The sequence below is a fragment of the Podarcis bocagei genome (assembly GCF_964188305.1).
Source record: "Podarcis bocagei genome assembly, chromosome: 5".
In the NCBI taxonomy this organism is placed as follows: domain Eukaryota; kingdom Metazoa; phylum Chordata; class Lepidosauria; order Squamata; family Lacertidae; genus Podarcis; species Podarcis bocagei.
The window spans coordinates 102,480,762-102,508,739 of NC_138129.1; the positions used below are offsets into that span (position 1 = coordinate 102,480,762).

The 27,978-nt window shown below is 42.8% G+C and overlaps 1 protein-coding gene across 2 annotated transcripts; it reads left to right on the forward strand.

Moving 5' to 3' along the window:
• The first annotated feature begins 432 nt into the window (after positions 1–432).
• PIGA (phosphatidylinositol glycan anchor biosynthesis class A) lies at positions 433–12,961 on the forward strand. 2 transcript variants are annotated; one of them, XM_081193320.1, is made up of 7 exons: positions 433–586; positions 2,265–3,045; positions 5,235–5,367; positions 7,474–7,606; positions 10,994–11,200; positions 11,964–12,223; positions 12,839–12,961. In XM_081193320.1, exons 2-6 carry the CDS (start codon positions 2,328–2,330, stop codon positions 12,219–12,221), a joined length of 1,449 nt encoding a protein of 482 aa, XP_081049446.1. In that variant the 5' UTR covers positions 433–586; positions 2,265–2,327; the 3' UTR covers positions 12,222–12,223; positions 12,839–12,961. The 2 variants fall into 2 exon arrangements, with proteins under 2 accessions (XP_081049446.1, XP_081049445.1); XM_081193319.1 differs by having other exon boundaries at positions 11,964–12,961.
• The last annotated feature ends 15,017 nt before the right edge of the window (positions 12,962–27,978 follow it).

Consider the following 27,978-nt stretch of genomic DNA (forward strand, 5'->3'; position numbering starts at 1 on the left):
TCTGGCCATCGCTGCCTGCAGAGGGCGCTTGGGCTGCGGGGCGGCTGGGCAGGACCTGCCCCCTGCTGCTCTTAGCGAGCAGGGCAGGCGCCAGGGCTGATGGGAGTTGTAGTCCAAGGCCCCTCTGAGGCCCCGCAGGAGGGGCGAGGGCGGGAGGTTGGGAAGCGGCCACGTGAAGGCAGGCAGGCAGGCAGGCAGGCAGGCAGGCAGGCAGACAAACGGCGGCCTGCTCGGAGGCGTCTCCTCGAGGCCGGAGGCGGAGCGGGAGGGAGGGAGGGAGGGCGGAGGCGCCGGAGGAGACGTCAACGCGCAGTCCAGCGTCGCTTCCTCGAGAAATCGCCGCGAGCGCCCGCATTGGCTTTCGTTGCACCACGTGCTCCGGGCGCTGCCCTTCCATTGGACGCTTTCTCTCGCGCTCCGAAGGCGGCGTGTGGGCAAAGCGGTGCGTGGGTCTCGGCGCCTGCTGTTGCTCCGAGAAGGGCAAGAGCCGCCTCCCGCCGCGAGGGTCCCCGAGGAGCGGCGGCCGAAGGAGCAGCCGGGCGCCGGGAGAAGCGCCGCTCCAGTCCCTCGCTCGGGCGGGCGCCAGGTGAGCCTCGGGCCCCGCGGGGCCTCCGCCGCCGAGAGGCCTCCCCCCCCCGCGCCCCTTCTCCCACGAGGGGACTCGAGGCGCCGCTCTTGCCCTCAGCCTCTCGGGAGTGGGCCGCCTCCCTCCCCGGGGCCCGGAAGCCTCCTTGGGTCGCCTTGGGCAGGTGTCGTAAGGAATAGTCATCCCACGAGGCCCCGTTTCTCTGAAACGCTCCCGCTCCGGCGCCTGCGGGGATCCGAAGAGCCTCGTGCCCTTGGAGCATCCCTGTGCTGAGCTTGGCTTTCCTGGTGCTGTAGTCCACAGTCTTGCAGAAATGCAGCTCCCAGTGGCAGCGCCAGGGTTAGCGAGGTTACAGGGAGCCAGGCAGAGAGCCGTCTCAGTAGTGGCGCCCGCCCTGTGGAGCAGCCTCCCCTCAGAGGAAATAAACAGCTACCTGACTTTTAGAAGTCATCTGAAGGCAGCCCTGTATAGCGAAGTTGTTAATGGTTGAAGTTTTTAATATTCTATTGAGTTCTGCTGGGGAAACCCGGCACGATGGGCGGGATATAAATAAATAATAATAATAATTCAGAAAAGCTAGGAGAAATGGCACCCTCAACCTAGGTTTCAGTCACCACAACAATACATACAGGCACGGTTTTTTTAGACAATTACTAAACCAAATGAGGATAAGATGGGGGATTTAGCTAAAGATGGAATAAATGCTGTGCACAAAAGACAAGTTATTTTGAAACAAAGAATCAATTAAGTCTCCTTCACTGGAGGTTTTAAAACAGAGGTCGGATGGCTGTTCGTTATGGATGCTTTAGTTGAGATTCCTGCATTGCAGGGGGTTGGTCTAGATCAGGGGTTGTTCCATCAAGCACTGGTGGGTGGTAAGGAAATCTTACCATCAAGAAAGATGCATTAGTGGGCGGTAGGTATAAAAAGATTGACTATGCATGGCCTAGATGACTTGGGGTCATTTCCAACTCTACAATTTTATGATTCTAAGTTGCAAAGCAGTTTCATTCCAGCAAAAGTAAAAACCAAACCTCTTTTACGCAATTAGAGCAGATAGCTTACTGAAACCTTTATCTTCATAAATTTGTAAAAAAAAACCTGCATAGAGAATTTATGTGGTCCTTTTTGTGGTACTTGGAGGGTACAGGTCGTACAGTGAACATGCACAGTGGGACTTAAGTTTAGGCATGTATGGGACAGTAACACCCATCCCTCGCAAGAGAAAAACAATTCATTTAACTGTGAAAGAGCTTTGTACAACAATGAAAGGGTTTTCTCTTCCTCAGCACATCAAAAGGAGCAAGTGGAAAGGGAACACTTCAGTTAGTGACACTGCTCTCACCCAGCCACAGGAGATTTCGGTTGCAAATCTCAACGGTTGCAAGGGGGGCACTCACTCCTGAGTTGCAGAAAGCAACTGATGACTGGTTAATTTTGAACGCTGGGCGGGACGCAGATAAATTGCATGATAATGGCTTCCCCCAAAGTCTTTATTCTAACACTGCAATCCTGAACACACTTACTAGGGACATGAATAAATGCTATTGAACAGAATGTGGTTTATTTCTGACAGAAGCATGCATAGTATTGTGCTGTACAATGAAGACCTCTGTAAGTGGTGAGGTTTTTTTTTAGCCTTGATGTGTAATGTGTATTTTTTTCTTTGCTCTTTTAGGAAATGGATGGAGCCTTTTCTTCATGTTGAATGTCTACTTTTCAGACTGATTGCTAAACTACTATGGCAGGTCAAAGAGGAAATCACATGCAGTTCCTATCCCCCTTGTCTTCTTCCACGGTGAACTGTCATAAATCTCCATCATGTTCAAGTAAAATTCATAGTATTTGCATGGTGTCCGACTTTTTTTATCCAAACATGGGAGGAGTGGAAAGCCACATCTACCAATTGTCACAGTGCCTAATTGAAAGAGGACACAAAGTTATCATTGTCACTCATGCTTATGAAGACCGTAAAGGCATTCGTTACCTCACCAATGGACTGAAAGTCTATTATTTGCCATTAAGAGTTATGTACAACCAGTCTACTGCAACAACTCTCTTCCATAGCCTGCCTCTGCTCAGGTATATATTTGTACGTGAAAGAGTCACCATTGTCCATGCCCATAGTTCATTTTCTGCTATGGCTCATGATGCCCTGTTCCATGCCAAGACAATGCAACTACGGACAGTTTTTACAGACCATTCCCTTTTTGGATTTGCTGATGTTAGTTCGGTGCTTACAAACAAACTCTTGACTGTATCGCTATGTGATACAAACCACATAATATGTGTTTCTTACACTAGCAAGGAAAATACTGTGTTGAGAGCAGCACTGAATCCTGAAATAGTTTCTGTCATTCCCAATGCCGTTGATCCTACTGACTTCACTCCAGATGTATCTAGAAGGAACAAAAGCACAATAACTGTTGTTGTTGTCAGCAGGCTTGTATATAGAAAAGGTAATGAGATCCAAAATATACGTGGCACTTAATGTAGCTTCTTTCTAATGCTATAGAGTTGATCAGAAATTGCCTTTCTGTTTGTATCTACCTTTTAAATTTACTTAAGTTTTGCTGCATGATATTATGGCTGGTTTTATTATTATTTTATTATTTACTAAATTTGTCAGTTGTTTTATCTTACCCAGGGAAGCCCAAAGTGACTTACAGCCAAACAAAAAGACAATAAATCCCACACAGATGCATTGAAACAAAGAGAATAGAGAAATACATTAAAAGCATCCCACCCACTTCTAAAAGGTCACAGATAGTTAAAGGCCAAAGACCTGGTTATAGAGGAAAGTTTCTGCTTGGCACCTAAATATTTTAAGACTTGGCAAGCATAAAATCCTGTTTAGATGTGTGGCAGACCGCATGCAGTTGCATATGGATTCACATGCTGCTTGGCAGGAACTGCGTGGGGCTGCCAGTTTTAACAAGTGAAACTACATGCTGTGATATCATAGGATCATGATGACCTGAGCAAGAGCTATTGTTGTTGCAGGTAGAGGGCATAGAAGAACGGTCATAATGCATACAGTTGGTTCTGTTCCTCCAAACATGCAAATACATAAAATAAAAAGGAATGTTGTGAGATATAGGGGTGCCTAAACCAAAAACCTAGGATAGACAACAAATTCAGAGCAAAGAGCAAAAAAGGCATTGGCCCATTAACTCTTTCTAGCAGACATTTTTATCTTCAGCACTGGCACCAATGTTTTTTTTTCCTGGGATGCTCAGGGATACGCTGTACCGGCACCATTTTTTTTTTAGAAGAAAAATACTGACTGGCACAATGTTTTGCCTTTAAAAAAATTGCTGTCGTGTAAGTGTCACACTTACGGGACGCGGGTGGCGCTGTGGGTAAAAGCCTCAGCGCCTAGGGCCTGCCGATCGAAAGGTCGGCGGTTCGAATCCCCGCGGCGGGGTGCGCTCCCGCTGCTCGGTCCCAGCGCCTGCCAACCTAGCAGTTCGAAAGCACCCCCGGGTGCAAGTAGATAAATAGGTACCGCTTACCAGCGGGAAGGTAAACGGCGTTCCGTGTGCTGCGCTGGCTCGCCAGATGCAGCTTTGTCACGCTGGCCACGTGACCCGGAAGTGTCTCCGGACAGCGCTGGCCCCCGGCCTATAGATGTGAGATGGGCGCACAAACCCCAGAGTCTGTCAAGACTGGCCCGTTCGGGCAGGGGTACCTTTACCTTTACCTAAGTGTCACACTAAGATTGGGGAGCCAGTGTTGAAGTTCTTGCTCTGCCGTGAAGCTCAGCATGACCCTGAGTCACGTCATCTCTCAGCCTGTACTGTTTCACGGGGCTTTTCGTAGTATAAAATGAGGCAAGGGAAAGCCATGCACAGCTCCTTGGAGGAAAGGCAGGATATGACTGCAATTAATTTAGGGGGAATGATTGTGAAAGTGCAGTGTGCTACCTTCCATTCACCAGTACAAGGCATGTTGGTAATCCACCTACACAATATCTAGTGCATTTTCCTTTTGGACTGTTGCCTCTGGGCTAGTAGTTTAGATACTAGTAGAGAAGCCATCCCTGCTACCTTTTCTCTGTTAGTGGACTTTATTCCCTGCTGTTCCTGACAGTAGCCATGCCACCTCACGGCTTCCAGTCTTGTGTTACATGGGAGTAAGTTCTTCTGAACCCAGGAGGACTTACTTTTGAGGAAACAGGTTTTCTAGTGCAACTGCTAGAAGAAAGTAATTGTTCAAGACACTTTATCTTCTCTTTCTCTTAAGTTTTGTTCTGTCTTATATATTCTCCATTAATCCTCCCTGCTTCTGTGGGTAGGACATATGATTGTTGTCTATTTCCCAAAAAGCAGCTTTTGCACAAAGCTTTGCTTGTAGTGTAGCAGATACTTAGAAATCAGGTACCACTGAGATCTTGCAGCAGTAATGAAATTTTTATGGAGTAAGATAGAGTTGAAGTAAATTTGTAAACTTCAGAAATAAACTCTAAATCTGGTCACAGTAAAAAATCAAGGAACCCAATACAGTACACTATAGTTTTTTATTTGCAATTTTATTAACACAGTTTTTTTGTCATTTTCTTTTGATGCTGACGTATGATGGAATGCTTTGTCAGGTAGATAAGTAACAAATCTGAAATACCAACTGCCTCTAAATATTATGTCTTCAGGTATAGATTTGCTTAGTGGTATAATTCCTGAACTTTGTCAGAAGTATCCAGATTTACATTTCTTAGTTGGAGGAGAAGGACCAAAAAGAATTGTATTAGAAGAGGTACGGGAAAGATACCAGCTGCATGACAGGTACTTGCCTTGCTCTTGTTTTATTACTGTTGTGGTGATTGAAGGGTCAAAGGAAGAATTGGGTGAGCATTGGGAGGAAGGCTGCAAGGGGGAGGTGCATATGGCTAATGAAATTTGCATATAATTTCCACCATCCTGCCAGATACTGAGCAGCACTTGGTAGCATGCTGTGATTTTTCTGGAACATTCTTGTTTTGGAAGAGTGCTCTCAATTCTGGCATATTATAAATTCGTTTAGGTGAGTCACTCTTTTCCATGTATGCAGCTCAGTGCACATGGGGGTGGGGGATGGCACACCAGTCTGATAATCCGCTGTGGATAATCCCCCAAATATGTAAATTTGTAATCTGGAAGGTGCTTGATGGTCAATCAGTATTCAGTTCTTCAAAATCTTTTCAAAATTGCTTTCTTGCTCAGTTTAAATAAGATGTCCAGTTACTTTCTTAAGATACTTGTATTTCTTCTATTCCTTGTTGGTCCACATTGAGCTTCTTCACTGAACTAGCCACTATAGCCCCAAACTCTTGTTCCTAGTCATTCACTACCAGTCCAGATTACATTAGCATATACAGTCAAACTTCGGCTCTCAAACACCCCCATTTTGGAACATTTCGGCTCTCAAAAGCCGAAAACCCAGAAGTAGAAGTTTGGGTTTTTGAATGTTTTTCGGAAGCCGAACACCCAACACGGCTTCTGCTTGAGTGCAGGAGGGTCTTGCAGCCAATCAGAAGCCATGCCTCAGTTGTCGAACATTTTGGAAACCAAACGGGCTTCCAGAATGGATTACGTTTGACAACCGAGGTTTGACTGTATGTGAAGTTTGGATTTTTTTTTATTTTTTTTTTGCCATTTTACTGTCCATTCACCCAGTTTGGAGAAATACTTCTGCAGCTCTTCACAGTCCCTTTTTGTTTTGTTCAGCTTGAACAACTTGGTATCATTAGCAAATTTGGCTACCTCCCTGCTCATTCCTAGCCCTTGATCATTTTATGAGCAAGTTAAAAAGCAAATGTCATAACACTGATCCTTGGTGAACTCCCATTTTCTGCATCACTCTTTTGAAAGAACTGTCCTTTTAATTCTACAGTCTGCTTCCTGTTTCTTAACAAAATACTGATCTGCAAGAGGACTTCTCCTCTTACCCCGTGAGCCTTTGGTGAGGGACTTTATCAAAAGTCAGCTCTTTACTTGGCACAAAAGTCTTAATGTTGGCATTCCCTGGGGAAGAGTGTTCCAATAAGCATACTTGCTCCTTTAGGAGGAAAGGCAGGGTACAAATTTAATAAAATAAAAAATTAAATGAATAAAACGGCAGCTAGTTGCCCATCTCTTTAGGCGAGTGAAAGTGGAAAAGGAAAAATGTATATACGGTCAAACCTTGGTTCCTGAACAGCTCCATTTTGGAATGTTTCAGCTCCCAAACCATTTCCGCTCCCGAATGGTTTTTGAGCGTTTTTCGGAAGCTGAACATTCGATGCGGCTTCCGCTGAATGCAAAAAACTCTTGGAACCAATCGGAAGCTGCACCTCAGTTTTCGAACATTTTGGAAGCCGAACGAGCTTCTGGAATAGATTATGTTCGACAACCAAGGTTTGACTGTATTGGCAAAGAGCAATCCTCTAAGTAACCTGGCCCCAATATGTTTAGGGCTTTAAAAAATAATGCTAGGACTTAAAATCAGGCCCAGAAATGACATGAAAACTAGTGCAGATAACTGCATTGCTCTGTTTTGGGCCTGCTAAACTGTCTGCACCATTTTAAAAGTCAGCCTCACAGTACATGACGGCAATCCATTTTGGAGACTATCATAATGGATACCCATCACAAAGTTTTCTCTATGTGGTGTCATTAAATGTTGGCTGAATTATGCCCGTTATGGATTGTATCCGAATGTGTGAACCAATGCCATTTAAAAGCATTGTGGAGCTTGTTTTGATATGCAGTCCAGCCCATCAGTGTCAGTAGTGTAAATAGCTAAGAAAGTTCATAAGCCACAAAATTAGTGATATTGACAAGTGCTTACGTTTAACTGTGATCATACACATGGTTATGAAGACTTTTGCAAAGATTACCTTTAAAAAACTTGTTTTCTCTAATTGCATGCAGAGTCCGTCTCCTGGGAGCTTTAGAACATCAGGATGTTAGAAATGTCTTGGTTCAGGGACACATTTTTCTCAACACTTCTCTCACCGAAGCATTTTGCATGGCAATTGTGGAAGCTGCCAGTTGTGGTTTACAGGTAAAAACAATTTCCTTGTTTAGAGAGACTAGTTGGACATTTTCTTAATAACATAATATACAACTACGCATTAACAAGCAGACTTTTGAATAACATATCTGACAGAAGTGTCTACACTTATAACTACAAGTTCTTTGGAAATGAAGAATCAGTTTGCATGGGACTTACAACTTGATTGTCAGTTCTCTGTATTCATTATGTAGAATTTTAACATAACTGGCTTGCATATTTCAGGAATACAAGGTGTGTTTGAACCTTGATTATTTGGCTTATTCTCATCTTTGATTCAGAAAGAAGCATTTGGACAACTGAAGACTCAATCATTATCCTTAAAAAAATTCATTGACAGCTTTAAACATTAGATTGCCACATTGTGTATCTAGTGAAGGAGAGATTATACTACAGTTTAGCAATATAGGAGAAAGAAAAACAATATAAAATGAAAATGTTGAGGTAAAAGATTGAATTAAATCAAATTTTATTTTGGTTCATTTGGAATATCACTCACTGTTTGGATTAAATTTAAAAAACCATTTTGAGTCTCTGAATGTTCTCAAGTAATTACAGACTTCCATGTTTTCTGACGTGGCTGCTAGATTAAGCTAGGCAGAAAAGAGTGCAAGTCGCAAGCACTGCTGAAACTGAACAGGAGGAATTATAGATTCCTAACTGGCTCTTTTTATTCTAGTAATGTTTGGCTGGCATAGACCAAGGAATGGGTGAGGAGCAATCCAGCTCATCTATTCATTGGTTCTGCCTGCTGCAAGTTGTTGAGATGGTGCTTCTACAGCAAAGGGAAGGAGTTTGGTTTCTCCTTGCATCTCTCTGAAGCGGCAGGGAGGCTGGAGTCTGAGGTCTCTGGACTCTTTGGTATCCTTCAGCCCTGCAGAACTTTGGGAGAAGCCCTCTCTCTGTTTCTCAGGGGTGTGACTGCTCACAGCTCCAGTGGGATGATGAACCCTGAAAGGTGCATTTCCACCTTTGTCACATAGATCTCAATTTATGATCCACCACCTATGTATTGTGTCCTGCCAGGTGATTGATAAACTGCCCCTTCTGGCTATTGCAGGAAGACATAAAAAATGTAGCCTCTAGGAACTGCTATGCATATCTGTTGTGCTGCTCAGTTTTGAGGATTCTCCTGTGCTGGCCTTTTCTACTCTATTTAATATTTTCACGTATGTTCATATAAAATTGGCTTAAGAGGTCATAAAGTACACTGATTACTTCATTTGATTAATTCATCTTCATTTGCTTGATTTATTTACATCCAACCTTTACACACACACACACACACAGAGTGCTTTTTTCCTGGAGGTATGCAGGGGTACGCATACACCTAAACATTTTGTGAATTTTGTACTTTTGTCCATTTGTTTCCCCCGATTTGAACTATAGAATGGTGATTTTCTTGAGTCAAAATGAGAGTACCCCTAAATATTTTTAAAGAAAAAAGCACTCTGTGTGTGTGTGTGTGTATACTTTTCAGCATACACTACAATTAAAAAACAACTAATCCAAATAATAAAAAAGAAAAGAAGAAGCATAAAGGGGGGGGGGGATAGAAAGCCATCTTTCAGAGGTGCAGCTTAGCTCTTGTCCCCCACAGAAGGTGAGGGGCCCTCCCAGCTCCCACTTGGGAGATCTTCCCTGCCTCTCACGCATGGTCTTTCACCTTCCATCCAACACCTTTTGTGCATACCTTCATTAATCCAGAGTAGAGAAAGCAGGAAATAAAGGTAATAAAAAATAAAAAGAAAGAGAGAAAAAAGAGAAATAAAGATGACTTTCATCTCTTTAATAGAGAATTGCATTCCTTTCTTATGCTAAAGAAATTGTTTTCACTTTTGTAGCACTTCACAAAAAGGACAGAGCATTAAAAGTAATATAAAATAAAGATTATTAAGCACCCTTATCCGTTTATAATCTATCTTAACCACAAATAATTAAGATATGTTTTATTTTTATTTTTCTGGCTGTTAGGTAATGTCTCATCTTATGCCAGCAGTCCATTTGTGTTCTAGGTGAAAATTAAGTGGTGGATAGATTCACGTCCGTCGTAATTCATCCCAGTCTCAGAAGTAATTAAAAGAAGGGAGCTTTAGCTGACCTGATGTCCCAAGGACTAACCTTCAGGGCTATTATGCAGGCACAATGGTGATTCCTTGCTCCCAACACGTTCCCTCCATCCAAAAACTTCATCTAGTCCAACCCTTTGCAATGTAGGAATCTTAGCTAAAGCATCCATAACACATGGCCATCCAACCTCCGCTTAAAAACCTCCCAGGAAGGAGAGTATCACCTCCTGAGGGAGACCATCCCATTGTTGAACAGCCCTTACTGTCAGCACTGTTTAGTTGAAATCTCCTTTCCTGTAACTTGGAGCCATTGGGAAAACAAGCTTGCTCCATCTTCCATGTGACGGCCTTTGAGATATTTGAAGATGGCTATCATATCCCCTATCAGTCTCCTCTTTTCCAAGCTAAACATGCCCAATTCCCTCAACCATTCCTCATAAGGCTTGGTTTCCAGACCCTTGGTCATCTTGGTTGCCCTCCTCTGCACATGTTCCAGCTTGTCGACATCCTTCAATTGTGGCACCCAGAATTGGACAATGTATTCCAAGGCAGACCAAGGCAGAGTAGAATGGGATTACGACTTCCCTTGATCAGGACGTTATACATCTGTTGATGCTGCTGTATCACACGGTTGACTTACATTAAGCTTGTGGTCCTTTAATCTCCCTATCTTCAAAGGTAGAGAGTAATAACAAAGGTTTATGTTTTGCCTATTGTTAATCACAGCATAATTATCTTGTTGTAGTGTCAGCAGTCAATGACTAGCCAGCCAGCTTTTCTCCTGGAAGTCCCACATTCAGTCTATCTTCAAAAAGACTGAAGGAAGCTGATAGCAAAAATAAAAATATGGATTTATAATGTCAAAACGCCACCTTCAATCTAATACAAAAGAGCAAAATTAAAACAGCTTGTCTAATGGATTTGTAAGATATTAGTACTGGTGGAGGGTGTTTGGGCAAGAAGTGACCTGTTTTGACAACGGGGCGGGGGGTCAAAGGAGAGAGAAATGGCGCTGAATCCTTTCTTGAGGAGTTTCCACAGTCATGAGTCTCCCTGTGTAATTTTGGGCCATTCATATACTCTTCATCTGATTTACCTCACAGTGTTGCTATAAGGATAAAAGTTGAGATAGAAGCTGAGAAGGCCATTTATGCCACCTAGATGGAAGGGCAAGACAACACATTTATTTATACATTTACAGCTGATCATTTGGAGGTGAAACATTCATTACTGTGTTGTATTATTGATATAGTATTTTTGAAACTTAAATTGCCTGATAAGTATAAAATAAATTTTCCTGCTATTTTAGGTGGTGAGTACAAGGGTTGGTGGGATTCCTGAGGTGCTGCCAGATAATTTTATAATCTTATGTGAACCTTCCGTGAAATCTCTCTGTAATGGTTTGGAAAAGGCAATTCGTCAACTGAAGTCGGGATCGCTTCTGTCTTCAGAAATAATACACAACAACGTTAAAACTTTCTATACTTGGAAGGATGTTGCAAAGAGAACTGAAAAAGTAGGTGCACTTCCATATTCTGAGACCCATTATATTTTCCTGGTCTTTGTTTTAGTGTAGGGGGGGGGTGGAACCTGTGGCCCTCCAGGTGTTGCAATGCCCATCAGCCCCCAAAAGCGTGCTCAGTGGTCAGGGATGGTGGCAATGGCAGCCCAGCAGCATCTGAAAGGAGCAGGGAGGCTTGAGTATTTTTCAGAGTGGAGGGTGAGCAGCTCTACAAATATGTTGTTTTTATGTCATACTTTGTTGTGATATTACATAACAGAAATAAGTTCTCAAATTCCTTGTGCTGGTAGCATAATTTGCAAGCTTCATTAAAATTGCCTTCACCTGGGCCCTTGCATAACATCTCCTAGTTGTTTCACTATTTAGCTTGTTGGTGTGGAAATCCTTCTAACTAACAGTCTTTACTAGATACTCCTAACTTATTTCCACCAAAAACCTTCACATACATTGTACTCTGTACTGGAGCAACCCTAGTCAGATGAGTAAATTCTCCTCCCTAGATGCAATGTTATCGAGAATCAAGAGCCTCCCCTTGCAAAACAGTCTGTGGACCTGCTGCTGAGAGAGAGCTGCTACCTATGGACCTCTTTCTGAGATCTCTCCTAAGCCCCACAAGTGCTTGTGCATATGCAGAAGTACACCCTGTATTGGACTTAGAATATAATCAGCCTTATAAGCAGATGTCTTGCCTATTAGATGATGCAATCTAAACATTGCAGACAACCCTCATGTATTCCCCCCCCCCTTTCTTTCTTAGGTGTATGACAGAGTGGCAGGTGAAACTGTATTACCAATGGGCAAACGACTTGACAGACTAATCTCTCACTGTGGCCCAGTGACCGGCTGCATTTTTGCTCTTTTTGCTGTGCTCAGCTTTCTTTTCCTGATCCTCTTGAGGTGGCTGACACCAGATTACCTTATTGATGTTGCAATAAATGCTACAGGAGAAAACGGGGCATGGACTCGACAATATTTCCCCAGTAAAAACAAAAAAGAGAAGACTTCGTTCTGTTAAAGGTGCTAACAAACAGGACTGCATTCTCCTATGGTCTAGCATTGGCTGTTAGATTTACATTTGCCAAGCAATGTTTTTATAAATTATTGGACAATTTTTCTTGATCTTTGGAAAGAAGATGTTCTACCTCAGATTAGGATAGTCTAAAATGGCTTAGGATAGTTATGCTTGCCAAGACTTGCCACAATAGCTGATCACATTTCTTTCAACCTGAATGATTTTGTCTAAATATGGAGAATCTCATTGTGGCAATTACTGAAAGAAAGACTTGGGTGAATAGGTGGAATTTTACTGCTTTCCCTATTTTTAATATCCTTACCTTCCCCCAAGCCTTAAAGATGAACCTTCTGTTCCAGCGCAAACCAAGTGGAGATCAAAATTGTAACTCTAGATGTCAGGTGTGCTTTTTAAGGGTCAGACACCAATGTGAGACACAGGTCCCATAGAGGAGATTGGACTGAATCTTTCTTTAGGTTTCTTGGGCACTAATGAACAGTATGAAAATAAGCATATTTTAATTTTTTGCATGCTTTCCTGAATATACATTTTAAAATGTGTTCTTTGGAAGAAGTTGCTTCTTGCTGGTGTTACAATTTACTTTTTATGGTTTTGTTCAGACACATCTGGAAACTGCTTTCATGCTGTACGGATAAGCCCAAGAGAGCCTCCCTATCTCCAGGGTGCAACAAGGAGGTTGGAAGCTTCTGCTTTTATGTAAAAAAAACCAAAACCAACCCAAATCCTATGGTTCCCCTTTATGGATAAACCTGGGGGATTGTTATTCTGAGTTATTCAAACCATAGTTTGTTGAAATAAACCAGGATCAACCATGGTTTCAGATCCTGGTTTGTTAACTAGTGCAATTCTATCCAGCTCTGAGAAATCCAAATGGTTTACTCCCAAATCCGTTTGCATAGGATTATAAAATATGGCAGAAATAAACCATTGTTCCCTAAATTCATTAATTACAGGGAACTGTGGTTTGCTTTAAAGTAGAATTGGAACCTTCCAATTTCTTCATCATGCACCTGGCTTCCCAGTTTATCTGAACTGTCCCTATGTTTTGGCTATTTTGTTATTTTTAACATCCCATTACAATATTGATATGACAATCAACACTGTTCTCTGTGCTTTGGGGTCTGGGTGTTTAATTTGTCTCACTGTGGCTCCTAGCTGCCTCCTACTTTAAGGGTAGCAGGCAGACACCACTGGAAGAAGTCCCCACAGGGACTGAATATGGGTAAAATGCAAATCAGGTTAGAACCTAGTTGCTTAGTATTTTTAAGGGTGGCTCTTTTTTTTTGGCTGTGAAAGTATGAATGCAAAATTAAGAGATCATGTATGAATAATGATTACTGCATGTGCTGGATATGTGCTTCTGGAGGGGGGGACTGTATGGATGTTGTAAGGTACAAGTGCCGAGGTTTTTAATTAATTAATTAATTAATTAATTTTAAGATCCTGTTTATTGTCCATGCGTCTTTTCTGCCACCTTCTTCAGCTTAAAGCTACGTTCCTGTGCATCCTTATTGGGGAATAAAAGGTAAAAGACCCCTGGACGGTTAAGTCCAGTCAAAGGTGACTATGGAGTACGACACACATCTCGCTTTCAGGATTCGAACAGCCAACCTTCGATCAGCAAGCCCAAGAGGCTCAGCGCCACCCGTGTCTCTGTGCCAACCTAGCAGTTTGAAAGCATGCCAATGCAAGTAGATAAATAGGTACCGCTTCGACAGGAAGGTAAACGGCATTTCTGTGCGCTAGCCCAGTGTTTCCCAACCACTGTTCCGCGGCACACTAGTGTGCCGCGAGATGTTGCCTGGTGTGCCGCGGGAAAAATTAAAAAATTCGAAAGATTTTTTTATTTTAAAGTCAAATTTTCGATTGGGGCGCCGTCACTAGATGACCCCTGGGGTTCCCTCCCTCCCTCCCGCTCTGCGCCTCCCTCCTCCTCCTCCTCCTCCGGGGAGGTCCTTCATGGCTCTCGGCCAAGGCTTGGCGGCTGCCACTCACTCACTCGCTCGCCCATCCGTCCCTCCATCCCTGCACCCGGCCTCTCCCCCTCCGTCCCTGGCGCGGGGGCTGCCGGGATCCGTAGTCCCCTCGCCCTTGGGCTCCGCGCCCGCGTGGGGTGCGCGAACTACGTTTCCCAGCGTGGCCTGGCGGGCCGGGCATTTTGTTTGAAGCGCTCTTCTCCCGGCCATGGAATGAGCGCAGCGGCGGCGGCCGGGCGGGCAGGGGCTCTTCCGCGCAGACCCCGCGCAGCCTGCCTGCGCCCCCGCGGAGATCGGGCGGCAGGATGGAGCCCGGGGATCCTCGCGGAGGCGGAGAGGCGGAGGCTGCCCCCCAGGTAGAGCTGCGTCGGGGGGGTTTTATTTTTGCAATGCTGCATCTGCGCCGGAGGGGACGCATCGGACCGCGGGGAGACCCCTTGGCGGGCGTGCAAGGCAATGCATGCGTGCAGGCGTTGCATGGAGTGCAGTGCAATGCAATGGCAACGCGGCGCCCTGCATGCATGCATGCAACTTCCACCGGCGCTCCGGACTTGGCAGGTGAGGGGGGTCCCCAGTGGGCGGTAGAGAGAGCCGGGAGGGCGAAGGGGAGCCGGGGGGGAGCAGCGCTGCTCCCCGAGCCGAGCCCGGGGGGAAACTTCGACGTCGTTGCGCCGGGTGTTGGAAGCGGAGGCTGGCGGGGGCCCCTCACCTGCAAAACCTGGTCGCCTCTCATATATTTCGTGCATTGCATTCATCGCCCGCTTTCTCCTCCAAGGAGCTCCCGGGGGCGCGCGTGGTTCTCCCCGTGTTATCCCGCAACAAAAGCCCTGCGAGGTGGGTCAGGCGAGTGGCCCAAGGGAGCACCCAGGGATTGTCCTGGCCAGGTGGGGTGATTTGAACCCTGCTCTCTGCCCGGTCTTCGTCCTCATTTAGCCCCCACATGTGCATGACTGTGCATGACTGAGGTTTTCCCCCCTCGTCTTGGCTATGGTGTGAGTCTGTGCTGTTAATTAATGGGGTTCTGCCTTCGGAGAAGATGAGCCAGCCCTCAAGGAGGTGATTATGTAATTTGCTAGCAATTCATGTCCCTCCCGGCGTGACGGTGCCCGCTGACGTCACGGGGCTGTAATGGTGGTGTGCCTCGAGATTTTTTTCATGAAACAAGTGTGCCTTTGCCCAAAAAAGGTTGGGAAACACTGCACTAGCCATCTGTTGACAAACGCCAGCTCCCTTGGCCTGAAAGCAAGATGAACGCCACACCCCCAGAGTCGTCTGCGACTGGACTTAACTGTTCAGGGGTCCTTTACCTTTACCTATTGGGGAATAAGTTCAGTGGGACCTAGTGGCTGTGTTCACATTTAATGCTAAGCCGAAAATATGAATTCCTACTTTGCTTCTGCCTTCTGCAAGTGGGGAAACCAAACCACAAAGTGGTTGGCTTAGTATGTCATCCAAACCTGGAATCATACAGTGGTGCCTCGCAAGACGAAATTAATTCGTTCCGCGAGTTTTTTCGTCTAGCGAATTTTTCGTCTTGCGAAGAACGGTGTCGGAAAAGTTTTGGAAAAGCTTCAAAAATACCAAAAACCTCAAAAAAGGCTACCACACCGTGTTCTATGCGTTGCTCCTCGAAGTCAAGTCGCAACTGTATTAACGGTGTTAAGAAAAAGGAAACAAACTTGCAAAAAACACAAGACGTTTTCGTCTTGCGAAGCAAGCCCATAGGGAAATTCGTCTTGCGAAGCAGCTCAAAAACTGCAAAACCCTTTCATCTAGCGAGTTTTTCGTCTTGCGAGGCATTCGTCTTGTGGGGCACCACCGTAGTTGTTTCCCACAAACAAACCACGGTTGCCATGACTTCAAGTTGGCTAGTGGTCATGATTTGTTTGAGTTCAAATGTCACAACCCTCCATGGTTTATTTTCCTGAAGCAGGAATGCCTGTGTCAGTGCCTAGCTTGAAGTTTAATCCCTAGTGGTTTAATAAACTTTATTTTCTGGCTTCGCATTACATGCAAACACAGCCTGTGGAACCTGATTCCAAGTAAACATGCAGAGAAGTGAGAAGTTGACAGGTTTGTAAAGACCATTGGAAATTATTAAGGAATTGAAACATACCTTCAGTTCACACAAATAAGCAAATGTTTTAAGCAAAGTATTTTCCTCTATTTTCAGTGTATTAGTACAAAGTTTTTGCATCCCTCAGGTGCATGCATGTACTTTTTTATGGGGTGAGGTGAAGGGGTTGGTGCTACAGGCTTGCTTAAGGTGGCATTTGGTGGCTTACAAAAAGAACTTGCACAAGTTAGACCAACTGTCAAACAAAATTGGAAGCTGAAAATTTGCATCTCTTACTGACATTACACATTGGTGAATGCAATGTTAATGTGACTTACCAGCTTTTATCTTGATCACCAGTACTCAAATAGCATTCCTATGTCCTTATGTCATAGAATTGCTTTAATAGCTGAAAATTCTAATTTTTTATTTTCACTATTGTAAGGCACTCCAGTTTCCCTGTAGTGTGAGATACTGAGTGAGCAAGGTTAGATCATTTTGTAATTTTACACATTTTTTCTGTTTGGGAAACACAGGTAGGAAAGAGGCACAATTTTTCAATCTAGTCAATAGACTATCAAAGGGATGTAGAGGCTTTTTGGAAGTGATCTTGGTCCATGCTATTTTCCATATGGCAAGTGTTCTATCACCAGTCGGGATTTTAAAAAAATATTTTATTAAAGTTTGTAAAAGAATACAAAGATTAATATCAGATATCTTTTTATCAGGGTAAAAAACTAATCTAAATAAAAACAGTCCAAAAAAGGGGGGGGGGAGAGAAGAGAACTCCTAACTTCTCAGGAGTTAGGTACCAATTTTACATCATTTTGTAATAACTCTCTTTTAAATCACAACACAATGTGTATTTTAACCATTTAGTCCACATTTGTTCCTGTTTCATCTGTATATTAGAACCATTTATTTTGCCCATTTAATCATGCATTATTTAACTTGTTTTTCTTGCATTTCAAATTTCAACTAAGTTTATATATTTCTGCAATAACATGTTTGTCATCTCTACGCAATTGTATTTCAATATGTGTCTTTTTTTGTTCTATACCAAAAGTCTTATTATCCAACTTAAATATTTCTGTTAATTGTAAATGAGAAAACAGTTGGAGGCCATAACCTTTCACTGTTTACTGTTCCCTTGTTTTAATTGTACAGTCTCCTTGATTCCACATTTTTCTCTCTACTGTCCTGTATTGGGGAGACCACGTCATTCCAGTCTCCCATAAGGCACAAATTTTCATATGAAAAGTCCATCAACCTGTCCACAAGTTCTTTATAAAATACAGATTTCTCTTCATTTGGGGCATAAATGCCTACAACCAAAGTTTCAATCTCTTAGATATTAATTTCCACCCCAACATATCTACCTTGTTCATCGGAAAATATCAGTTTGAAGCAAAATCGGGAATGTATATATAGAACTCCATTTTTTCTTCAGTCCTGCAGGGATAGATTCCTCACCTATTTTCTTTTATTATTTTTTTATATAAATTTTTTATTGCTTTTTTTTCCAAGGTCAGAAAACATCGTCAACAACATAACAAAAGCGATTTTACAGAAAAAAGAAGAAATTATAAAAGAAAATTCATTTTTCCAGATCTATTTTCGTAGTCAACTGGACTTCCCCAGATCTTCCATCCCTTGCTTTCTTTACAATAAAAATAAACAGCAAATTGATACCTTATTTTATGTGTTTTTGTGCTTTCATTTAGTTATATCATCTGTAATTTATACTTTTCAAAATCATAACTTAATTTCCATCATTTATAGATCTCAATGCTGAAGCATGTTTTTCCCAAAAACTTAGCAAATTCTCAACATTCATATAGCTTATAATGTTTTTGTAGATAGTCCTTAAATTTTTTCCAATCCTCTTCCACTGCCTCTTCTCCCAGATCTCGGATTCTGCCGGTCATTTCGGCCAGTTCCATGTAGTCCATCAGCTGCGAATGCCACTCTTCCAGCGTGGGTAGCTCCTGTGCCTTCCAATGTTTAGCTATAAGGATTCTTTCTGCTGTAGTTGCATATAAAAAGAAAGTTCTATCTTTCTTTGACACTCTCTGGCCCACCATGCCCAGGAGGAAGGCCTCTGGTTTCCTGTGAAAGGTGTACTTAAACACCTTTTTCAACTCATTATAAATCATTTCCCAAAAAGCCTTCACCCTCGGGCATGTCCACCAGAGGTGAAAGAATGTTCCTTCAGCCTCCTTACATTTCCAACATTTATTGTCAGACAAATGGTATATCTTTGCAAGTTTGACTGGGGTCATGTACCACCTGTATACCATTTTCATAATGTTTTCTTTTAAGGCACTACATGCCGTGAATTTCATACCGGTGGTCCATAACCTTTCCCAGTCTTCAAACATAATGTTGTACCCAATGTCCTGAGCCCATTTTATCATAGCTGATTTAACTGTCTCATCTTGAGTATTCCATTTAAGCAACAAGTTATACATTCTTGAAAGCACTTTCGTCTTAGGTTCAAGTAGTTCTGTCTCTAGTTTTGATTTTTCCACCTGGAAACCAATTTTTTTATCCTTTTTAAACACCTCTAGAATTTGGGCATAATGGAACTAGTCTCGCACCTTTCCCTTCAATTTTTCAAAGCTCTGCAACCTCCAAGTATCACCATCTCTTTCTATTAACTCACAGTATTTTGCCCAGCCACTCTCCATGTTACGTAGTTTAATGGCTTTAGCCTCCGTCGGTGATAGCCACCTCGGGGTCTTATTTTCAAGTAAGTCCTTGTATTTAGTCCAGACAATAAATAGAGCTTTCCTGACAATATGGTTTTTAAACAGTTTATGAGACTTTACCTTGTCGTACCACAAGTATGCATGCCACCCAAAAGCATTGCTATGCCCTTCCAGATCTAGGACATCAGTGTTTTCCAACAGAAACCAATCCTTCATCCAGCAGAAGGATGCAGCTTCATAATACAATCTTAAGTCCGGCAGGGCAAATCCCCCTCTTTCCTTCGCATCTGTTAGTATCTTAAATTTTATTCGGGGCTTTTTGCCCTGCCAGACAAACTTCGTGATGTCCTTCTGCCACTTTCCAAAACACTCCACTCTGTCCACGATCTGGAGGGTTTGAAACAAAAATAACATTCTTGGCAATACATTCATTTTCACTGCTGCAATCCTTCCCAACAAGGAAAGTTTCAATCTTGACCAAATTTCTAAGTCCCTTTTAATTTCAGACCAACATTTTTCATAGTTGTCTTTGAATAAATTCAAGTTTCTCCCGGTCAAGTTAACCCCCAGGTATTTCACTTTTGTTACCACATTTAATTCTGTTTCCTTCTGAAACCCCTCTATTTCTAAAGGTGTCATATTTTTTGCCAAAACCTTAGTTTTTTGTTTGTTCAACTTGAATCCCGCTACCCGACCAAATTCAGAGATTAGCTCTAAAGCTCTTTTTGTACTAGTTTCTGGCTCCTGTACTGTCAAAACCAAATCGTCTGCAAAGGCCTTCAATTTATATTGCTTTTCTCCGACCTGTATTCCTTCCACCTGCTGGTCCTTCCTAATCAAGTTCAGCAACACCTCCAGGACAGAAATAAATAACAAGGGTGATAGGGGGCATCCCTGTCGTGTCCCTTTTTCAATTTTAAACTCCTCTGTCACCACATTGTTTACTATCAGTTTAGCTTTTTGTTCTGAATAGATTGCTTCAATACCATTTTGGAACGCCCTTCCCACACCCATCCCTTCCAAATTTTTCTTCATAAATTTCCAAGATATGTTATCAAAGGCCTTCTCTGCATCTATAAAGATCAAAACTGCTTTTGTGTTCAAATTTGTCTGTAATAACTCCAAAACGTCCACAATGTTCCTGGTGTTGTCAGACAAATGCCTGCCAGGGAGAAAGCCTGCTTGGTCTTTATGTATTACTTCGTTTAAAACTTTTTTCAATCTGTTTGCTAAAATATCAGCAAAAATTTTGTAATCCACGTTTAGGAGTGAGATGGGACGGTAGTTCTTAAGTTGAGTCTTTTCAGATTCCAATTTTGGTATCAAAGTGATGAATGCCTCTTTCCACGATTCTGGTGCCCCCTTCCCTTCCATAATTTGATTGCATACCTCCATTAGTGGCTGAACCAGATATTCCTTCAGTATCTTGTAATATTTGGAGGTAAGTCCGTCTGGACCTGGGGATTTGCCTAATTGCATGTTCTGAATGGCGCTTTCAATTTCCTGTTGTGTTATTTTATAATTCAGGGCTGTTTGTTTATCTTGTGTTAGTTTTTGCAGGCCATAACTTTCTAGGAATTGGTTTATCTCGGTCTCTGCTTGGTGTCCTTGGGTAAACAATTTTTTGAAATATCTCTGGAAACACTTTCTAATTTCTTCTGGTTTCTGAATACATTCTCCTTCAACCTCGAGATTAGTAACAAAGTTCAATTTTTGTCTCTTTTTCAACTGCCATGCCAGCAGTTTCCCACATTTATTTGCCGATTCAAATGATTTTTGTTTCATCTGTTTGATTTTCCATTCAACTTCTTGGTTTATCAGTTTCGCATATTGTGCTTGATGAAATTTTATTTCTCTTAAAACCTCTTTTGATTTTGGATTTAATCTCAACTTTTTCTCTCCATCTCTTATCCTCTCCAAGATCTTGTCCTTTTTACTGTTCTGAAGTTTTTTCTTAATAGAGTTCTGTTGTATCAAAAATCCTCTCATAACAGCTTTGCTCGCGTCCCAGATTATTTTCTTTTCCACCGAGGTATTCAAATTTATTTCAAAATAGTCTTTCAACGTTTTTTGGGCCTGCTTTACAATCTCCTGATCTCTGAATAAAAAGTCATTCATTCTCCATCTGAAGGATCCAGCTGGTGTGAGTCTCAGATCCATTTTCAAAGCATTATGGTCGGAGCAGGTTTTAGGACAGATCTCTATTTTTTTTGCCTTAGGTGCCAGTCCTCTAGATATCCAGATTTGGTCGATTCTTGTCCAAGATAGGTGGGCTTCAGAAAAGAATGTTCCCTCTTTACCTAAAGGGTTCTTTGTTCTCCAAATATCAATCAAGTCCATATTGTCTGTAAGTTCAAAAAAAGTCTTAGGAAGTCTGCCATCATTGGTCAAGTTTTGGTTTTGTGACTTATCCATGTAAGTGGAGACAACCCCATTCATGTCTCCCATCAAAATGATGTTAGAATAGTCAATATGGTCCAGCATTATCTCATGCAGCTTCTTATAAAATTCCGATTTCCCATCATTTGGTGCATAAATTCCTACTATCAAAAATTTTTCTCCTTGTGCTTGTATTTCAATTGCCAAAATTCTTCCAAATTCATCTTTAAACACCAACTTTGGTGCTAGGCTCTCTTTTGCATATATCACTACTCCTCTTTTTTTAACCTTGTCTGATGAAATAAATTCTTGGCCTAGTCTCTTGTTGATTAACACTCTCCTGTGGAGCCTAGTCACATGTGTTTCTTGAAGGCAAATGACATCTAATTGTTCTTTTCTCAATATGTGAAATTTTTTTTTCCTTTTTTCGGGAGAATTTGTGCCATGAATGTTCCAACTGAGAAGCTGTAGAGACATCCTGGATCGGTTTATTAACCAGTGGGGGTGTCTCCTTTATCGTCTTTGACTGGAGGTGGAACCGGGTTAAGGCCAAACGAAGGAGGTGGCCTAGCTCCTGCTGTTCCTTTCCGGAGGTCCTCCCCGTGGTCGTTTAGGAACTTTTCTTGCTCTTCTGCTGTTCTTATTCTTACCTTCTTCCCTTTCAAAGTGAAGGATAGTCCTTGAGGGAATTCCCACCTGTAGGCAATTGTGTTGTTTCTCAGTAAGCTTGCTAGATCTTTGTATGTAGTTCTTAAATCCAACAACTGTTTTGGTATGTCTCTGAAGATTTCTGCTGTCTTTCCCTGAATTACCAATGAATTTTTAAAATGTAGGCCGAGTATATTGTCTTTTTCCTGCTTAGATCTCAAAATGATCAAGCAGTCTCTTGGTTTATCCTTCTTGGCCACTCTTCCCAATCTAAAAGCGGTAACAATTTTAAAGTCCTTCTCTTCTGCCAAACCCCAGAACTTGGATATTTCTGTAGTCAGAAAGCCGATCAAGTCTTCTTTTTCTGATTCTGGGATATTTCTCAACCGAAGATTGCTTTCCCTGTTTTTCAGTTCAGCCATAGACAGGTACGCTTGCTGGTCATTAACCTGTCTGCACAATGGTCTTACTTCCCCTCTTAATTCCTCAATCCTCTCTTTATTTTGGTCTGCTTTGGTATTTGCTTCCTGAGCTAATTTTCGATTTTCTGTTGTAATCTTTTCAATTTTTCCTACTGCCTGTATATTTTGAGCGACTTGATCTGTCAGTTTATTAATTGTGGCTGTCACCTTATCAAATTTAGCCGCTTGTTCCTCAAATTTAACTGCTTGTTCATCAGCTTTCTTATTTAATGCTGCCAACTGTTCCAATATTTCTTTAGAAACAGGGTCCAGCCCTCCTGCGGCCATATCCCCAAAAGTTGGCTGCTGGAGTTGTCCTTCTTGCAGACCTGTCACAATAGGAACAGATGATCTGCGTGGCTGCACCGGCAAAGTTGATTGCAAAAGTTCAGTTTGTTTTGCTTTCTTAGCAGCCCTTGTTTTTCCTGCGCCGCTCATTCCACAGCTGTCCAGGCGTCAAGGTCAAATTGTAAATCCCATGGGAAAGACAATCCAAAAAGAGATAAACATCCAGACATAAAAATTCCAAATCAAACAGCAGTTCTCAGAGACTAATAAATCCACAATCCAGCAGGGGGAGCTCCCCAGAGATTAGGGAGAAGGATAGAAAATTTCCACCATTAAGTTCCCAAAGAAAAAATAAGTAAAATCCAAATCAGAGGGGGAGTCCTCCAAATTCAATTTTAACTGCAGAGAATAAAAGTTCTTTGCAAAGGTGCATGCAACAGTTCCTTTTTTTTACAGCTTACAAAGTAGCCCAGCATAACTTTTTATGTTTTTATATATAGTTACCGCAGTCTGATGTTACTTTGTATCCAGACAGTCCGAGAGCAGGGTTTCATAACTTTGTAATCCACTGAAGGATAGAGAGAGGAATCACAGTCTTTATCCACTTATAGGTCTATTATAATTTTTCTTTAACTTTTAAGCAATCAAATCCGAATTTGCAGGGTATATTCCAACTTCTTTTGAGCTCCTTTTAACGCTTCCGCTTTAAAGAGTCTTTGCTCGATACTTTAAACAGAGCCGGAAGACTGACTTCCTTTTTAGCGTCTCCCGCTTTCAGCCAAATTTCGCCAAATTAGGTTCATATAAAGCCTCAAATTTCTTACTCACGAGTCTGTTGTTTCAATACAGTTGTTCAAAGAAGAAAGGTCAGCGCTGGTCAGCAGCAGCCGCGCGGCTTCGCTTCCGCGGAAAGAGCGATGGATTCACAGCACCGCTACCCCCTCCACGTTCCGAAGCCCCTTACGGGGTCTCTTCTGCGTTTCCGAGGTCGCTCCTGGTGCCCGCCGAACCCCACGGCCACGGGCTCACTCTACCCGTGGTTTGTCTGAATGGGTCGTCGCTGTGCCGCAGCGCACGACCCTTTTCCGCGGAGCCCCTCTTCAGCAGCTGAAGAGGACCGCCATTGCTGAACGCGCCGCCTCCGGAAGTCCTCACCTATTTTCTTTTAATCAAATATTTTATATCCCTTTTCTTGATATGTGTCTCTTGTGAACAAATTAGATTGTTTCATTTGTTTTCAAACCAATAACTTTTCTCTCTTTTGAGGAGCATTTGCTCCGTTTATATTTCACATTAAATATTTGAAATCCACATCTGGGCAGATTATTTTGTCAAGTCTGTACTTACAGCTCCCAGTTCTGTTCCTTCAGTCTCATCTATTTACATAACTGCCACACCTAGTTTAAATTTCTCTTGCTTTCTGTACTGAATCCAGTCAATATCTGTGATGTTTAAAGGTGAAAGTCACTCCCTCTGGTGTGTTCCATCTAATTTGGATTCTTTTCTGTGTAAGTTTATTTGACTTTCTTTTATGTGGTGTCTGCTGTGGGATTTATTTCAGTACAATCACATCTATATTGTCAATTTTCAACCTAGTCTCAAAATGCTGCTGCAGGACTTTGTCTCTAATTTTCTTTCTAACAGATTGGACCAGAATATCTCTTGGCACCTTTCTTAGCTTTGCAAAACGTGAATTACTTCTGTAGATTTTGTCTGTTTCTGCCTCCAAATCAAGAAGGAACAAAAAGGGTTTTCTTGTGTGTGTGCTTCTTTGTGGCTGATTAGCTGCTCTCCTTGTGCAAAGGTCAGAGGGGGCAGGGTTTCTGTTGAGGCAGGTGATTAGCTGTGGGAGGAGCTTATCAGAGCTTGCAGGGCAGCAGCTGAAGAAGGAGCAGTTTGATCCATCTTTTAGATTTAGGGGAGCTAGTCTCAAACGTTTGTTGGGGGAGACCTAGGTTTTTTTGGGGGGGAGTTATTTCACCTGTCTTCACGCTTTTTATGATGGAGGAACTGGAGGAACGTGTAGCTACGCTCCAAAGAATTAGAGAGCTGGAGCTCTTCTTGGAAGCAACAGAGCACACCGTCTCCACCAAGGAGGAGACAGGGGACTCCCCTGAGAAGGAGGCTAGTTCACCAACACAGGAGCCAGATATATGGAGAAACGTGACTCAAAGAAGGAGGAGGCCCAGGGTTCGCTCTGATTGTTTAGAAATACACAATCGCTTTGAGGTCCTCTCCCCTAGCATGGAAGACGAAGAGCAGACTCCATTTGAGGATCTCTCCCTCATTACAGCCGATCAGGTATATGAAGACGAGCAGCAAAGTCAGTCCTCAGGGAATGTGCAGGCGACCTTGGAACGGACAGCTCACGGAAGAACCCCGACCAAACCTAAGAGGAGGCATGTAGTGGTGATAGGGGATTCCCTACTGAGGGGAACAGAAGCAGTGATCTGTGGGCCTGACAAGATGTCTCGGGAAGTGTGCTGTCTCCCCGGGGCTAAGATCCAAGATGTAACTGAACAACTGCAAGGAATCATAAAACCCACTGACAAATACCCCTTCCTCTTGGTTCATGTGGGAACCAATGACACTGCAAGCAATAGCCTCCAGAAGATCAAGAGACTACGAGGCTCTGGGCAGGAAATTGAAGCAATTAAATGCACAAATTGTCATCTCATCTGTCCTCCCAGTTGAGAGAGGGAAAAATAGTGGAAGTGAACAGCTGGCTTCGCAAATGGTGTAAACAGGAACGGTTTGGATTCTTAGATCACAGACTGCAGTTTCTTGAAGATGGACTTCTGGCAAGCGATGGGCTGCACCTCACAACGGTTGGGAGGAATGTTTTTGCCAAAAATCTCAGAAACCTCACCAGGAGGGCTTTAAACTGACTAATGTGGGGGAGGGAGACAGTGCTCCTGAAGGCAGGAGTCTATCAATTGATGAAGATGATCATCCAAATGTCATAGACCAAATGGAGCAAACAGCACACAGACCTAGTGGTGGGAGGAAAAAATCCTTAAATAAGAGACACGGGGGAATGATTAATGGACTTCAATGTCTGTACACTAATGCACAAAGCATGGGAAATAAACAAGATGAGCTTGAGCTCTTGGTACAGCAAACTAAATATGACATAATAGGCATCACTGAAACCTGGTGGGATAAGTCCCACGATTGGAATGTAATAATGGAGGGATACAATCTATTTCAGAGAAACAGACCAGACAAGAAAGGAGGAGGAGTGGCGTTATATGTCAGGGATGTGTATACCTGTGAAGAGATCCAAGATTTAGAACCTCAAAGCCAAAGTGAGAGCATTTGGGTCAAAATTAAGGGAGAGAAGAATAACAGTGACCTCATTGTGGGCATTTACTATAGATCCCCAAGCCAAACGGAGGACATAGATGATGCCTTCCTGGAACAGATGGCCAAGCATGCAAAAAGAAGGGAGATAGTAGTAATGGGGGGACATCAATCACCCGGATATTTGTTGGATGTCAAACTCAGCCAAGAGCATAAGGTCAAACATTCCTCACTGGCCTTGCAGACAACTTCATTGTCCAGAAAGTGGGAGAAGCAGTAAGAGGAACAGCCATTTTAGATCTGGTCCTAACCAATGTTGATGACCTGGTTAGTGGGGTAGAAGTGGAAGGATCATTAGGCGCGAGTGATCATGCTCTTCTGAAGTTTACTATACAGCGGAAAGGAGGAGCCAAGCATACTAGGACTCAATTTCTTGACTTTAAGAAAGCCGACTTCATAAAACTTAGGGAAGTGCTGTTTGAGATCCCATGGACAGTAATACTAAAAGAAAAGGGAGTTCATGATGGCTGGGAGTTGGTTAAGAGGGAGATAGTAAAAGCACAACTTCAGGCAATACCAATGAGACGGAAACATGGAAGGTGCCTAAAGAAGCCAGGGTGGCTATCTAAAAAACTTTTAACTGAGTTAAGATTAAAAAAGGATGTGTACAAAAAATGGAAAAGGGGGGAAACCACCAAAGAGGAATTCAAACAAATAGCCAGCACATGTAGACACAAAGTCAGAAAAGCTAAAGCACAGAATGAACTCAGGCTTGCTAGAGAGGTTAAAAGCAACAAAAAAGGCTTTTATGGGTATGTTCGTAGCAAAAGGAAGAACAAAGAAGCAGTGGGGTCACTCAGAGGAAAAGATGGTGAAATGCAAACAGGGGACACAGAAAGGGCTGAACTCCTCAATGCCTTCTTTGCCTCAGTCTTCTCCGATAAAGAAAACAATGCCCGACCTGAAGAATTTGGAGCAAATGATTCAGCAGAGGAAACACAGCCCAGAATAACTAAGGAGATAGTACAAGAATACTTGGCTAGTTTAGATGTATTCAAGTCTCCAGGGCCAGATGAACTGCATCCAAGAGTATTAAAAGAACTGGCAGATGTGATCTCAGAACCACTGGCAGTCATCTTTGAGAATTCCTGGAGAACAGGCGAAGTCCCGGCAGACTGGAGGAGGGCAAATGTTGACCCTATTTTCAAAAAGGGGGAAAGAGAGGACCCAAATAATTACCGCCCAGTCAGTCTGACATCAATACCAGGGAAGATTCTGGAGCAGATCATTAAGCAAACAGTCTGTGAGCACCTAGAAAGGAATGCTGTGATCACCAATAGTCAGCATGGATTTCTGAAAAATAAGTCATGTCAGACTAACCTGATCTCGTTTTTTGACAGAATTACAAGCCTGGTAGATGAAGGGAACGCAGTGGATGTAGCCTACCTTGATTTCAGCAAGGCATTTGACAAGGTGCCCCATGATATTCTTGTAAAGAAGCTGGTAAAATGTGGTCTTGACTATGCTACCACTCAGTGGATTTGTAACTGGCTGACTGACCGAACCCAAAGGGTGCTCATCAATGGTTCCTCTTCATCCTGGAGAAGAGTGACTAGTGGGGTGCCACAGGGTTCTGTCTTGGGCCCGGTCTTATTCAACATCTTTATCAACGACTTGGATGATGGACTCAAGGGCATCCTGATCAAATTTGCAGATGACACCAAACTGGGAGGGGTGGCTAACACCCCAGAGGACAGGATCACACTTCAAAATGACCTTGACAGATTAGAGAACTGGGCCAAAACAAACAAGATGAATTTTAACAGGGAGAAATGTAAAGTATTGCACTTGGGCCAAAAAAATGAGAGGCACAAATACAAGATGGGTGACACCTGGCTTGAGAGCAGTACATGTGAA

What these genes read in the sequence shown, in the direction of transcription:
- PIGA (XM_081193319.1), top strand. Translation starts at nt 2,328, where the DNA reads ATGGCAGGTCAAAGAGGAAATCACATGCAGTTCCTATCCCCCTTGTCT. An exon ending in CTGCCAGTTGTGGTTTACAG is followed by an intron (nt 7,607 to 10,993) that starts GTAAAAACAATT and finishes CTGCTATTTTAG; the next exon opens with GTGGTGAGTACAAGGGTTGG. An exon ending in TTGCAAAGAGAACTGAAAAA is followed by an intron (nt 11,201 to 11,963) that starts GTAGGTGCACTT and finishes TTTCTTTCTTAG; the next exon opens with GTGTATGACAGAGTGGCAGG.